This window comes from Branchiostoma belcheri, unplaced genomic scaffold (assembly GCF_001625305.1).
Source record: "Branchiostoma belcheri isolate BF01 breed outbred unplaced genomic scaffold, Haploidv18h27 scaffold28, whole genome shotgun sequence".
In the NCBI taxonomy this organism is placed as follows: domain Eukaryota; kingdom Metazoa; phylum Chordata; class Leptocardii; order Amphioxiformes; family Branchiostomatidae; genus Branchiostoma; species Branchiostoma belcheri.
In genome coordinates this window covers 77,516-92,924 of record NW_017803887.1, presented here as the reverse complement: position 1 = coordinate 92,924, position 15,409 = coordinate 77,516, and the positions used below count along the sequence as shown (strand labels likewise).

At 37.3% G+C, this 15,409-nt stretch overlaps 1 protein-coding gene across 1 annotated transcript in view; it reads left to right on the top strand.

Annotated features, from left to right (window-relative positions):
* Nucleotides 1-15,409, top strand: part of LOC109472509 (fibrillin-1-like) — a 97,298-nt gene that overhangs the window by 31,674 nt on the left and 50,215 nt on the right. Inside the window, exons 21-32 of the mRNA XM_019772290.1 lie at nt 10,913-11,023; nt 11,180-11,290; nt 11,625-11,735; nt 11,886-11,996; nt 13,262-13,366; nt 13,502-13,612; nt 13,694-13,804; nt 13,928-14,038; nt 14,185-14,295; nt 14,389-14,499; nt 14,616-14,726; nt 15,147-15,257. Of these exons, the coding sequence (XP_019627849.1) occupies nt 10,913-11,023; nt 11,180-11,290; nt 11,625-11,735; nt 11,886-11,996; nt 13,262-13,366; nt 13,502-13,612; nt 13,694-13,804; nt 13,928-14,038; nt 14,185-14,295; nt 14,389-14,499; nt 14,616-14,726; nt 15,147-15,257 (1,326 nt within the window). The remainder of the gene's footprint in view (nt 1-10,912; nt 11,024-11,179; nt 11,291-11,624; nt 11,736-11,885; nt 11,997-13,261; nt 13,367-13,501; nt 13,613-13,693; nt 13,805-13,927; nt 14,039-14,184; nt 14,296-14,388; nt 14,500-14,615; nt 14,727-15,146; nt 15,258-15,409) is intronic.

The following is a 15,409-nucleotide window of genomic DNA, read 5'->3' as shown; positions in this document are numbered from 1 at the left end:
TAAGCAGAGTAGGTTGATACAATGTCTCCCCCTGCGAGCTTTTTATCTCTTAGAGCTAAGGAATGAAAATCCCAGAGCTTTTTGTGCAGTTGTGTCTTGTGGCATTCTGAGAATATGTCCGAACAGAGACCACCTGAGTTTCTCAACTTTCACGGAGAGAGGTTCCGTATTACAGAATGTCTATCCATTGATCTAAAGTGGTAGATTAAATAATTGGATTTTTTTACTGTTTTTCTTTGATTTCAGCGCCTGGAGGGGAACAAGCAGTCGTCAGCATTGGACTAAACAAGAATTCTAACGGACAGTGGGAGTGGTCTGATGGATCCCGAGTTTCCTACACGAACTGGGCTCCCGGTGAACCCAACAACAAAGGGATGTGGTCTTTAGATACTTGGTGTTCTGCTATGTCCTCCAAGGTGCGTGCTTCTATTCTTTTTCCAAGTATTAATCTATTCTGACTAGATTGATGGTAACCCCAAAACTGATGCAAATGTGAAAAAAAAGATATGATTCCACAGGTAGAGCCAAATTAACTTTAAATAGTATATACGCCTTCAAATTCTTGGAATAACTCTCTATGGGAAAGAGAATTGGAGGTTTAACACACACTGTAACCAGAAGACTATCCCCTTGTTATAGAATGGTATTCATAGGCTATGATGTTGCTCAAGTTCCTAAGAAATGGAGATGAAATCTAAGTGGCCAGCTACGTTTACACAGCCAAGTCATACGAAAAACTTAAATGGTATATACTGCTATAAAAAGCACTTAGTACCATATAGAAAAGTGTATTTGGAACTTTAACAACCACTGTAAGCAGAAGACTATGTCCTTGCCATATAGTATATCATTCATAGTACAGCTTATGGTGTTGTCCAGGTTTCAAAGAAACGGAGCTGGCGCTGCCCTGTTCACCAGATATGGTGAGGGAGGACTTAACTTTGGTGTATGCATTGTTTCCTACAGAGTGGCAGGGAGTGGTTCTGGGGACGTCACAGGGAAACAGGAAAGTGGTCCGACCAACGGTGTTCCGGTGGTTTTGATGGCTTTCCGTACGTTTGCAAGACTCCAAAATAAGAATGGAAATGATAGTAACTCAATTTTTTTTGGTGCATGTATTGGTTCCTACAGACTGGCAAAGAGTGGCTCTGGGGCAGTGACCGGAAAAAGGGACAGTGGACCGACCAACGGTGTATAGCTGGTATAAATGGCTTTCCGTTCGTTTGCAAGACTCCAAAGTAAGAAAAAGAATGATAGTAAGTCAATTGTTCTCTAGGAAAAATTCAGCCTTGTACCTCCAAATTTGAAATAAAAAGTTATTCATTTTGTAGTTTCTCGTCTATTAACAAGTAAAGACAACCTTGAAATTAAAAAAAAAGGAAGAGGACATGAGGAGAGAAGGAATAGTGACCACTTAGTCACTTTGTCATAGTAAAATAATGCATCCGTTTGTCAATAAATAGAATCGAAAGGAGAAGAAGGCCAGATAAAGGAAAAATCTATTTCTATGTATTGTATTGATGTATTGCTGTTGTTTTGTTTTTCTTGTTGGCTTTTCTTCTAAGCACATTTGCATAAATAGCAATAACAAAAAAATATTTGAAACTCTGAAAAGAAAGTCCGTACCTTCAAGTTAGTGCTGTGAGACTATATTTTTAGTTCACAGTCCTTTTTTTAATGTTTTTTAATGACTTTTACTTAGAAATATTGCACTGTAACGTCAAAATGAATGGAATTTATCAGTTTGTTCTGATAGTTGCTTGTTATGTACATGAATGGGTCATAACTGGGTTTTATTTCCTGTGTTATACGGGAATTGATTTTATCTGATAGTTGATTGTCATGTGCAGGAAACTGTAATAGCTGGGTAATAATTTCTATGGTATACAGAACTAAAAAAAAATTAATTCTCCGTTCCTTACTCTAGAAGCTTTTTGAAGGTTTTTAATGATTACATTAAAAACAACAACATTACAGCCAATCACGCAATTTTAGGAAGGTTAAAGAAATGAATAGACAAAATTTACTTGTAAGAAGACACTTACTTACAAAAATATTTAAAGCAACACAAAATATAACACTTTTGCACTTTTGCAATGTCTAAAATCTAGCAAAAAAAGAATTGCAGGTGTATGTTTATTTTTGCCTGCATCGAAGAGTACGTGGATTTATTAATGGTCTCCTATTTTATGTACACCTTATACATGTACATACATGGTCTCCTATTTTTAACATACATGTACACCTTAATAGCTCTAGAGATACATTTTGTGCTGATTTTGAAAAAAGTAAGTTGCCATTCATGTAGATGCCAAAGAGGTACGTGTAGTGTTTGTCTTTATTGTAAACATTATATCAATAACTGTAAAAATTCTGAAAACCAGGTTTATGCCTTGGAAGCCTGGACATACATGAATGCAATGTAAAGGCAATTGTACTATGTATATCTATACACTTTGTATAAAACTGACTCTTATTCTAACAATGGGTCTTTTCCTCTCAAGTTGACAATGTAACTGATGCGAAAAAAAATCTCAACTGTAGGTTCTATCTTACGAACAGAGGGCTTGACTAAAGCAACATTTTGCAATCATTACAACAACTTTAGTTCAACAAATGTTGACAAAATGTAGTATCCAGTCAATGAGAGCAAGTATTGATGTGTTTAGATTTAATATGATATTGTATAATATTATATGGTAGCTGGTTTGGCCACACCAGTTTGATTTGTCGGCTCTTGGAAATTAATGCTGAACTGGAAATTAACACAAAACAATCTGTATGATAAATATTCATGTTTTCCTTATACTTCTTTGTATTCGCAATGTCTTGTTGCTATGGAACCAAGAAGAAATCAGAGATTTCGAATTTTGGACCTTCAAGTTCAACTCATTCCATATGTCTGACCTTTATCCTCATTTCACTCTGCCTGTCAATCTCCCTTCACCCACGTGTTGTCAACCAGTGTTCTGTGCTTGACTTGTTGGCATTATTTCATTCTTCTTGTCAATATTCCCACCACTCATGTGCTGTCAACCTTCTCTGCCTACTCTGCAAACAATACCTCCAGGTACTTTAAAATGACTAAGAAGCAAATAAACAAATTGATGTGGCCTTAATAACCAGTCATATTTTGTATAGCTGTTCCCGATAATTTCTCTAACGTAAATAGGTTTGACTTAGTTCAGTTTATTATAAGCTGTGGGAATGGTTGGAACCTAAGTGTAAAGTGGACAACACATTATGAAGAAGGAGTTTACTGAAGAAGATATAAGTACACAGCAAACAGTTGTCTCTGTTTTTATTTATCTTATGACAAGGCACTGCAAGGATTTACATTTATTACTTTCAATTTTCGTTCAACTCCTGGCTTTATGAATCTATCTAATTAACATCTATCTCTATTTATCTATCTATACATCCATCTCTCTTTCTATCTATCTATCCATCTATCTATCTATCTACGTATCTAATAGTATCTAATCCTGTTATAGTTCTCTCTCCCCCTCTATCTATCTATCTTTCTATCTACAATGTATCAATCAATCAATCAATCAATCTATCTATCTATCAAGCTCGCTCTCTCTCTCTCTCTCTCTCCCCCTTTCTCTCTCTCTCTCTCTCTCTCTATATATATATATATATATTTGGATATATGGCGTAAGAGCAGCTTTAAACACGCCTGTCAGACATAAAAGTAAAGAAACGCTTTCTTAAACCTGCACTGTTTGAATCTATAATTTCTCTCCATTACAAGAATACTGCTCTACAACTTCAATAGTGTTTTTACAACAAAACAGCCAAAAGCAATGAAACAAAGATTATGGCCCAAAGTATAAAGATTTTACCAGGGAAGTTAGACAATCTCAGAAATCTTTATTCATAAAAAAAAGTATGAAATATTCAAGCTTGTGTCGGAGTGTAAAATAGAGATGAAAAATGGCATATAAAACACACTAGTCCAGCCACATGACGTCTTGAAACTCTTGGTCATGTGACTGGCCTCCTCAGTAGCTGAAGAAATATCATTGTGGATACCGTCTGAAAGCTTTTACGCTGTGCAACTGTTAGGCGTGTGTATCATTTTGAATTCTTTCTGTTACTAAGCGTATTTAAAAGTTTCATATTTGCCATTCTTACGAAAGGTCACAAAAATGAATAATCATGATGTAATGAGTAACAGCAATAATGAAATCAAAAGTGTCTGACAGAGATGAAAGTAAAGAAACGATTTGATAAAGCTGCTCTGTTTGAATCTACGCCTTAATTCCATAACAAGAATTCTACCACGTGTTTTCTACTAATGAGAATCTTTATGTCTGCCCGACTCAATCTGTTCAAAGAAAATACATGAAAGACTGCTCTTCTCGAAAACAATTTCGCAGTTCAAGCAATCATTACGTACGTCACATAATACATTATACATCAGATTCTACATTCTAGTATCATGATTTTCTTTCTCTGCAGCATAAGGTTTAGAACTGGTTCTATAAAACTTGAATATGAATGTCTAAAGATAATTCTGATAAACATCCGGGATCTGTTCAAGGTCTTCATTCCATTCCATTCCATAGTCTCTGTAAGACTTTTGGCAGACACAATTAAGGTACATAGTATTGTAATGCTCATTAAAAGCAATTATTTTATAAGATAAAACTTCCCAGTTAGAATCTACACTTTATTTCCATCACAAGATATCCACATATATCACAAGATTCATATAATTCTTATCAAAGAGCGTGCATTGCTGGTTTCTGTTGTCTCATTTGTTAAAAATGCATCTCTAAAGATAAGTTTGATAAACAGCCGAGATCTGTTAATTGGCTTAATTCACTAGTCTCTGTAAGAAAGATTGCTGTGATAATTTATGCACTGACCAGGCATTTTAGTGAATTCAAACTAACATGCAGTCATTGCCCAAACTTTGCTTGTGGAGTTAGCCAGACAGTTAAGGACTTGCTCACTAATATTTATTCATAGTCTCAAGAAATCATAAAATTTTAAAACTCGCATGGATGTGTAGCAAAACCGAGCCTGCTGAAGGCTTGTATATTTGCCATGCTTTTGAAAGGTCACAAACATGAATAATCAGAATGGATTGATTGATAGCAAGAATCAAATAAAACACGTCTGACAGAGATAAAAGTAAATAAAAGTCTTCATAAACCTGCTCTGTTTGAATCTACGCTTTAATTCCACAACAAGAATTCTGCCACGTGTTTTTTAAAATGAGTATCTTTATGTCTGCCCGACTCAATCTGTTCAAAGAAAATACATGAAAGGCTGCACGCCTCGATTACTTTTTTGTTTTGTTTGTCAGAAAAACAATTTCACAGTAAAACCAATCGTTACTTGAGTCACAGAAAATATTTTGCAACAGATACTACTGTCTGGTTTCATGAACTTTTTTTTCTGTAGGATCATCGGTTTGAATCTAGACTTTGCTTCCATCAGGGGAATACTGTATCACGTTTTCTTCAAATGTGTTTCTAAGAGTAAATCTTCTCAAAGAGCAGGCATTATTGATTTCTGTTGTCTCATTTGCTGAGAATGAATGTCTAAAGATATTTTTGATAAACATTCGACATCTTTCTATAGTCTTTATTTATTTAATTTCTAGTTGTAGAATTTTGGGCTTACACAATTATGGTACCGACCAAGAATTTCAGTGAATTCAAACTAACATGCAGTCATTGCCCAAAATGTGTGGAGTTAGCTAGATGCGAAGGACATGCTCACCAATCTTTATTCATAGTACCAAGAAATCATGGAATATGAAAGGTTGTGCAGGAGTGTATAAAAACCGAGCCTATTGAAGGATTGTATATTTGCATATAAAAGGTCACAAACCAGAATGATCAGAATGGATGGAATAATATCAGCTTGTTTCTTGGCTAGATGTTATCATTTCGTTTTACTCAGAAATATATTTTCCAGTGAAACACCCATTACATGAGTATCAGGATGCATATTGCATTCTAATGTACAGTATGGTAGTGTAGTTTTTGCCAGTTTTACTTTTACGAATGGTATATTTTTTTATAAACCGCAATGCCCATATTTCCGGATTCGCCAGAAAGGTGTTCATAATGGTCTACCAAATTGAATATAGTATTCTGGTGTTCACAAAATTATGATTTTGTAATATTTCATAAAACTGTCGAGCACTCTTTATTTTCCATATTCAGAATACTGCATCATATGCTCAACTAACGAGTCTGTAAAAGTCAGTCCTCTCAAAGAGCTTGCATGATTGGTTTCTTTGTTTTGTAGAAACTACGCACTACCCTGGTAGATGAAAGTAACATGTAAGACTTTATGCGAAATGATTACTTCTATTCGTTTCTGTGTTCTTTACCATCATGGACTCTGAGCGATGGATCACTGCTTTTCAGAGGCTAGGCTCTGGGTACATGTAACGTTACATACACAAAATGCAGCAATAAAATGCAACAATATATACAAGCACAGAAGTTTGCATCAAATATCTAGATCATTATTTACAATGGTAGAAGTCGCGAGGGTTGGGAGTCAGAGGTGAAACAACTCACTTGTACGGTGTAAAAAAAAACTGTGGTTCTCACATCATGAGTTTACTGCAACTCGCTATATATCTGTAATACTATGCAAATATCCTTTTATCACATTCTAGTCTGACGTTCAACAGTTGCAATAATTGATCCACAATGAACCGCAATAAACCGCAATGTCCATATTTCTGGATTTGCCAGAAAGATATGATAATAATAATAATGGTCTACCAATATAGTATTCTGGTGTTTACAAAATGATGATGTTATAATATCTCAAATTTTCGAGTACTCTTTTTTTTCCATATTCAGAATGCTGCATCATGTGCTCAACTAACGAGTCTGTAAAAGTCAGTCCTCTCAAAGAGCATGCATGATTGGTTTCTTTGTTTTGTAAAAACTACACACTACCCTGGTAGATGAAAGTAACATGTAAGACTTTATACGAAATGGTTACTTCTATTCGTCTCTGTGTTCTTTACCATCATGGACTCTGAGCGATGGATCACTGCTTTTCAGAGGCTAGGCTCTGGGTACATGTAACGTTACATACACAAAATGCAACAATAAAATGCAACAATATATACAAGCACAAAATTCTGCATAAAACATTTAGATCAGTATTTACAATCGTAGAAGTCGCGAGGGTTGGAAGTCAGAGGTGAAACCACTCACTTGCACGGTGTAAAAAAACTGTGGTTATCACATCATGAGTTTACTGCAACTCGCTATATATCTGTAATACTATGCAAATATCCTTTTATCACATTCTAGTCTGACGTTCAACAGTCGCAAGGATTGAGTAAAACTGTGTTGGGTTTACATTTTGCAGAATGTTATTCGCGATCGGTCTGGTTATTGCTGTTGTTAAATGGCAGTTGTATGAAAGTGGACGGGTAAAGTGCTTGCCTATTCATCTGTTTTCGAGTCGTGCAGTTTGACTATTAAGCTGGCTGGTGACACCAGTTTTAATTGGGTTCTCTGGGAGACGTGATGCAGATGTAACTGCATTAATAATCATATAAACGGTATTAAAATCGTAAAATACTAAATTCCCTTACAGACTGGACTAAATGCTTTGGAAATGGATGCAAACTAAAGGTATTTTGTACTTTTTGTTTCTCATAGTGAAACTTTTCTTTTGTCTTACTTACTGTTTCCATTTTAACTATCAGCAAAACACTGTCAAACCTGTCCATTATAAGAGACCACTTGAAGAAAATGCATGCATGTGGTTACAATAGATACGCTGACAGTGGGGAAAAAGTAACCTAAAAACAGCTACTGTATGGGATGAGAATTAAACTATGAACATTGGATTTACAAAATAAATTGGAGACACCAAAGTGGCATTGGTCTTTTGTTAGCTCTAGATATACCTTAGCTTGTTTCAATTATTTCTTTACAAAAGAGATGGGGTTGATGAAAGTTCTTTTTCTCAATCTAACAGCAGAAATGGAGGGACATGACCAGAAACCCTCGCCAGGACAAGAGTGCCAAGACACGCCGGGCATTCTGAAGTTGGAAACTGATGAGGAGAGCAAAGAGTACGAGGAAGGTGTGGGGCGGGAATCACAAGATACTGATGATGTTCCCTACAAGTACAAAGAGCCGAAGGATGTAGGCTTTGCCTACAGAGCCAAAGGTAAGTTCACAAATTGACCTTGGAGTCGTGTGGCGTAGCGGTAGCGTGTTCGGTTCAGGACCAAGAGGTCCCGGGTTCCAATCCTACGCATGTCACCAATCTTGTGCCCTTGGAAAGGCACTTTACACGTCTTTCCTCACTTAACTAAGGTGGAAATGAGGGCCTCCTCGGATAGGACGTTAAATGGAGGTCCCGTGTTTGGGGAGAGCCTTACCCCATGCACGTTATTAACTTAAAGAACCCACCGCACTTATAAAAAGAGTAGGGGACCTTCCCGGTGTGAGTGGTTCAAACCTTACAGTCCTGTCTTACGCAGCTTGTACGTACATGTACAAAACTGCCGCTTTACCTTTTATGCGAAACAAACAAACCTTAGCTCCTTTTAAAAGTGATGTCGGATTTGTTCGCTGATCCTCAAGATTTTTCAATATGGTGCTGCTGGTTTCATTCCTTTCTGTTATTCGAAATCCAAATTATTTCCCTTGTTCAGTGCTTGTTTCTAAGTGTGGTCCTAGATATATATCCTGTGGTATTGAGACATATCATAAAGTTGCATTTATTTCATTGTTTGATTTTGTTGATGCAATCATTATCCCGGTTGGGATATAGGCTTATACATACGTTATATGTTGTACTCTGTGTTAACAGTATAATTTTTTTCGTGAACTCAGAGTACAGACCAGCTAATGAAAATTTTATTTAGAATCATTGTCACATTGATAGGCATTTATCGATATTAGCGACAAAATATTCAAGAATTTTTTGTGATTCTTAATGTTAAGTTTTATTTGATGCATGTCATAGGGTAATGTCCATTTTGTAAAAAAAAATGATTGAGGTTGAATATCCTATTCACACTTCCTTCCAGGTACTAAGTATCGTTTTGAGTTGGTTGCAGAGCAGGTTGTTGTAACTCATGAAGGTCAGGATTGATTGCGATAATATGTGGGGAGGTGTTTGAAGACGAAGGCTTTTATTTTCATAATTTGGGCATTTACGTAGCTTGTTCAGGGATATAGGAACTACTTAATTGAGACCAGGAATTAAGAGCTTTATTTGCATATTCTGTTGTGCTTTTATAATAGGATTTTAATGCCACGATGGTCCAATTTGGGCCCAAATGCCCCAACCTTCTTTAGAACTGAATTTTGTTCGATGTGACGTAATCGGCTCACCCGCGGTCATTTACAGTAAACTCGCGACTTCGAGCCTTTTTTTAAATATATATATTTTTAAGTCTACCGTTTGACAAATATAAACTGATTTTTGAACAGTACATCGCGTCATTTTGGAGTGGATATGTGTCGTCTAAGGAAGCTACAGCCGTCATGATGGGTGACCTTGAAGATCGTAATTCTTGTTTACACGGATATGAATTACCCCATCTCGCTATTCACGTGGCATGACATGCCACAAAAGGTTATAAGAAACTTAGGGTGATACAAACACCATGATACATTCCACATGTATCATATCATTATCATTTCTTTATTCACTAGAACGTGTCATCAACCTATGGAAAAGCGGCAAATGTATTTTCAAGGCCTTCTGCTGCATTACACTGGGCTTCGGTTTCTTGATGGTAGCAGCTGTGGTTGCCGCATTACTGGTCACTCATTTTTCACCTAGAGATCAGGTAGGCTTCATTTCACGTTGATGTTTTAAAACCCTTGTTCTGCGGGACCCATATATATATGGGTTGCACATACGGTACCAACTATATAGCACCCTGTATATGTACAATTTGGTATTTCTCATGCAACGCATCACACCTCAGCGAAACGCAACCAATGCAGAAGTAACTACGCCACCGTAGGGCAAAAAAGTAAAGGATCTATGACCTGGTTAAGACATCAAATTATTTGACAATATTGTGTAAAAACTGCCAGCAGGACAAGAGTTAAGTCTTTGAAGTCTTTCTTCATAACTTTGTCAGAATAGTAGATTTTAAATGTGGCTTCAACTAGAAATTGTTGTAACCTGTGATAGAGCTACATACTACTGTACTAGTGTCATAAGATAGATGTTTATATCAAATTCATGCCCAAGGGCTAATTGCAAACAGACATTGACAAGAAAACTGTGGTGATATAAAATTATGTGCTAACATGAAGTTCTACGTGTACGATATACTTATCAGAACCTACTATCTCTAACTGTCATAACGCCGATACACATGTAATAGGCTCGTAATGATGTCAAACAATAAATTTTATACTTTCCATGCAAATGTTATGAACTTGAATCTGTAAGACCTATAATGAATAGGAGTTTCCTAACCTGTCGGTGCCCAAATACTGCATGTATGATTGTACAATTGCACATTTTGCATCTTTTCCTTTTTTCTTCAGACAGAAAATCTTTATAAATATAAGAGTCAAGAAATGTCCTCACACAGGCGACTCAAATGTAGGTACAATGTATTTCCAGGAGGTGTACAGCTTGAAGAACCAGGCGGGGCATGTGAACAACGAAAGTACTCCAAGGTGGACAACTTTCTACCAGAAGGACATCTCTGATCTTCTCTACTCGACTTTGCATTCTACCCTGTTGGGACTGGAGCGGAAACAAATGTCCACCGATTTTCGTGAAGCCACAGAGTCCACACCGATTACTCTCGCATCTCTGACAACTACAGGTAGGAATCTCTCTTCGAAGATTCAACTATGTCGCGTAGAGTTCACATCGTAAAGCACATGATGATACCTAAACTATTTCTTTCTTATTACACATTTAGACATCAATGACTGCACCAAGAAACCCTGCCAGGATGGAACCAGTGTGAACAACGATGGTGGATACAACTGTACCTGCTCACCTGGATGGACTGGACAGAACTGCCAGCAAGGTTAGTCGACTTCTTTCCCTGTACATGTACATTTGTAGTTCCCATAATGGCTCAAATTAATATTACATTAGACAAGGATGCCAGCAGAGTGGTAAATCTGGCACTTTTCGCAGAAACCATTCAATTGCTTACAGTCAGTGGTTATTTATCACACAGACATCAATGAGTGTACCAGAAACCCCTGCCTTCATGGACGTTGTGTGAACAAAGCTGGCGGATACAAATGCATCTGCTCCCCTGGATGGACTGGACAGAACTGTCAGGAAGGTAAGGAGTCCCCATTCCCATCTATTGTGCCTTAAAATCCTTTTTTTCACTTTATAATTCTTCCTCTTTTTCTTCTTATTTATTTAAATGGGATTTATTTCAGTACAACTTTCTTCTTTATTTACCTCACAGACATCAATGAGTGTTACAGCAGACCCTGTCGACATGGAACCTGTGTGAACAAAAATGGTGGATACAACTGCACTTGCCCCCTTGGATGGACTGGAAAGAACTGTAAACAAGGTGGGTTACCTTTTTTATGTAAATCGAGACATAATATAATGTGTTTTCATTGTGCTTTGAATCAGTTCTGCTGCACATTTCTTTTGTACAGACCTGAATGAGTGCATCAAGAAACCATGTCAACATGGAACCTGTGTGAACAAAGATGGCGGATACAACTGTTCCTGCTCACCTGGATGGACTGGAAAGAACTGTCAGCAAGGTGAGATATCCGTCTACTTCAGCTTTTCTGAGTTTTGAGTTCTGTTGTGTGCAGCCTAGTAGATTTTTTTCTTCCTATGTCTATTTTTCCTTTTTTTCTTTATAATTAATTGGGATTATTTATGGATGATATTTCTTTATTTTATTGCAGACATAGATGAGTGTGCCAGGAACCCTTGCAAACATGGAACCTGTGTGGACAAAGATGGTGGATACAACTGTACTTGCTCACCTGGGTGGACTGGAAAGAACTGTCAGATAGGTGAGTTTTGTTGTGTAGTAACCATTTAGTAAACCCTTAGTATAATACTAGTATGCAGTTATCCGTATACTATACGTAAACTATAACTGATAGTGTCATGAAATGATTGATTGAATCTAGCCCTGGCGTTCATATTCATTTGACAAATGTAGCGTGTTTGTTTGTTTGTTTGTTTGTTATAGAACCACCACCCTGGTCAGCATCCTCGTTTCATTCAATGACCTCAGCTGATCGTGCAGATATCAACACTCGCGAGACTGCCAATGCAGCAGGTGGATGGTCAGCAGCAACCAATGACAAGGACCAATGGCTGATGAGGAACCTTGGCAACGTAAGCGTCATCACCGGCGTCATCACCAAAGGCAGGAACTACAGCGCTGATTGGCCACATGGCATGCATGACCAATACGTCACATCCTACGTCATTTCATACGTTGATGACAATGACGATGAGAAGTTCTACACTGATGCAGAGGGACGAGTTACTGTAAGAATCATTCCTCCTTTTATTTGATCTCCTAAGATCTTTAAATGTTTAAATCTTATACAGTAAGTGTAGAACTTTATCATTGTTTCCAAGAAGAGCTTAATTTTCTTGGCCTGAACGCAGAATCTCCATATGTTACAGGTTTTTCCGGGGAACAACGACAGAGACACGGAGGTGTACCACGACTTTGGAGACTACAATGGCCCCATTACTGCGCGCTTCATCAAAATCCACCCACGAACTTGGCATGGGCACATCTCAATGCGAGCGAAGATCGTAACAGGTTTGAACCGTTTTAATGTTAACATTTAAAATTTCATTTCTAGCCTGGAACGCAGTAAGGTTATACGTTCAGTTGCGTTTGTCTGTCATTCTGTCTGTTGGTCAACAACATAACTCGGCTGGATGGATTGGTTTCATACTTGGTGCCAAAAACTGAAAATGAGGAGATTTTAGGCTCCCTGGCGTCCCTTGGTACTGTCCGGTTTCGATATCTCACGATCGCGACATGCTAGGTGAATTTTAGATGGTAGGTAGCTATTTCGCTCGGTAAGAAGTCACGTGAGATATATTGTAATTGATCCAGAGCAAAAAGGGCATTTCTAGTTGCTCCTTGTTTTGGGTAATCGTGGGCAAACACAGTTATATTTTTCGTCAATTTTGTGTGCCAAGGTCAGCTTTTTGTAAATCACTTGTTTTCTTTTTATTATGTTTGATTTTGTTATCTATATAATAAAGTTGCCTTATTTATGGATACTATTTCATACCACATATTTAGATGAGTGTGCCAGAAACCCTTGCGAACATGGAAGCTGTGTGAACAAAGATGGTGGATACAACTGTACCTGCTCACCAGGGTGGACTGGACAGAAGTGTCATCAAGGTGAGTTAGTAACCACATAGTACAATATTTTATTACATAGACTTTGATACTTTTGAGTTTTTAAATTTTTCTTTGTTACTGTCTTTGTTTTGATTCGGGGTTTATTCGGTTTCTATTTCTTTCTGATTCCCACAGACATCAATGAGTGTACCAGAAACCCATGCAAACATGGAACCTGTGTGAACAAAGATGGCGGATACAAATGTACCTGCTCACCTGGATGGACTGGACAGAACTGTCAGCAAGGTGAGTTTTTACTGTCTCTTTGTTGATTATAGATATCAAGGGGTTTTATAATTGGTTAATATTTCTTTCTTTATCCCATAGACATCAATGAGTGTACCAGAAACCCATGCCGACATGGACGCTGTGTGAACAAAGACGGTGGATACACCTGTAAGTGCTCACCTGGATGGACTGGACAGAACTGTCATAAAGGTAGGCTTTGTGGTGTAGTAACCATTTAGTAACCAATTAACAAAGTGCATTTTATTTGATGGTCTTAAAATATTTTTTTTTCAATGCGGTTAGCTACAACTGCCATATATATCTTTTGTACAGACATCAATGAGTGTACTAGCAAACCATGCCAACATGGAACCTGTGTGAACAATGCTGGTGGATACAAATGTACCTGCTCACCTGGATGGACTGGACAGAACTGCCAGAAAGGTGGGTTTTGTTGTGTTCTATTCACTTTGCATAGTATATCATATCAGTATTTTGACACTTAAATAATCATCCTTTTTACTGTCTTCAAAGATAAAAAAAAATCATGTGGTTTATGTTTCTTTTATATTTTTCTCTTAATCCCACAGACATCAATGAGTGCACCAAAAAACCCTGCCGATATGGACGCTGTGTGAACAGAGATGGTGGATACAAATGTACCTGCTCACCTGGATGGACTGGGCAGAACTGTCATCAAGGTTAGTTATCTTTCCTTTAACAGCTTATGGTCTCTTGCACACAGACAGCGTTGATAATTGGTGTTATTCATGTATTTTTTTGCCATCACTCAGACATCAATGAGTGCACCAGAAACCCATGTCAACATGGACGCTGTGTGAACATCGGTGGTGGATACATATGTTCCTGCTCATCTGGATGGACTGGACAGAACTGTCAGAAAGGTGACTTTCTAATAGTGCAGCTATCATGCAATTTGCGTGCAAATTATCACCATTGTTTCAGCTATTGTTCTTTTTCTTGATGATTTTTTTTAATGTATTTTTTTGCCATCACTTAGACATCAATGAGTGCACCAGAAACCCATGTCAACATGGACGCTGTGTTAACAAAGATGGCGGATACAAATGTGCCTGCTTGCCTGGATGGACTGGACAGAGTTGTCAGAATGGTATGTTTTGTTGTCTAGTAACCACTTACATATAAGTGGTATTGTATCTTTTATTGCATTGCATAATTTCTGTTTTTCCCTTTTTAAAATATTTACTATATCATGACCTTTGTTATATGAACGATCTTTATTCTTTTTTTTTTTGTCCCATGCCCAGACATGAATGAGTGTGTCAGAAAACCCTGCCAGCATGGACGCTGTTTGAACAAAGATGGTGGATACAAATGTGCCTGCTTGCCTGGATGGACTGGACAGAGTTGTCAGAATGGTGTGTTTTGTTGTCTAGTTACCACTTACATATTATTTGTATTGTATATTTTTATTGCAATGCATAATACCTAACTTATGTTTTTCCTTTTTTTAGATATTTTCAATCGTGACCTTTGTTATATGAACGATCTTTATTTCTTTTTTACCCAGACATAAATGAGTGTGTCAGAAAACCCTGCCAACATGGACACTGTGTGAACGAAGCTGGCGGATACAAATGTACCTGCTCACCTGGTTGGACTGGGCAGAACTGTCAGCAGGGTGTGTTTTGTTGTCGACTAGTAACCACTTACATATTATTGGCATTGTATATTCTTATTGCATTTTGTAATGTCTAATTCCTTTTTTTACTTTTATATTTATAATTATGACCTTTGTTATATTAATGGTATTTTTTTTACCCAGACATAAAT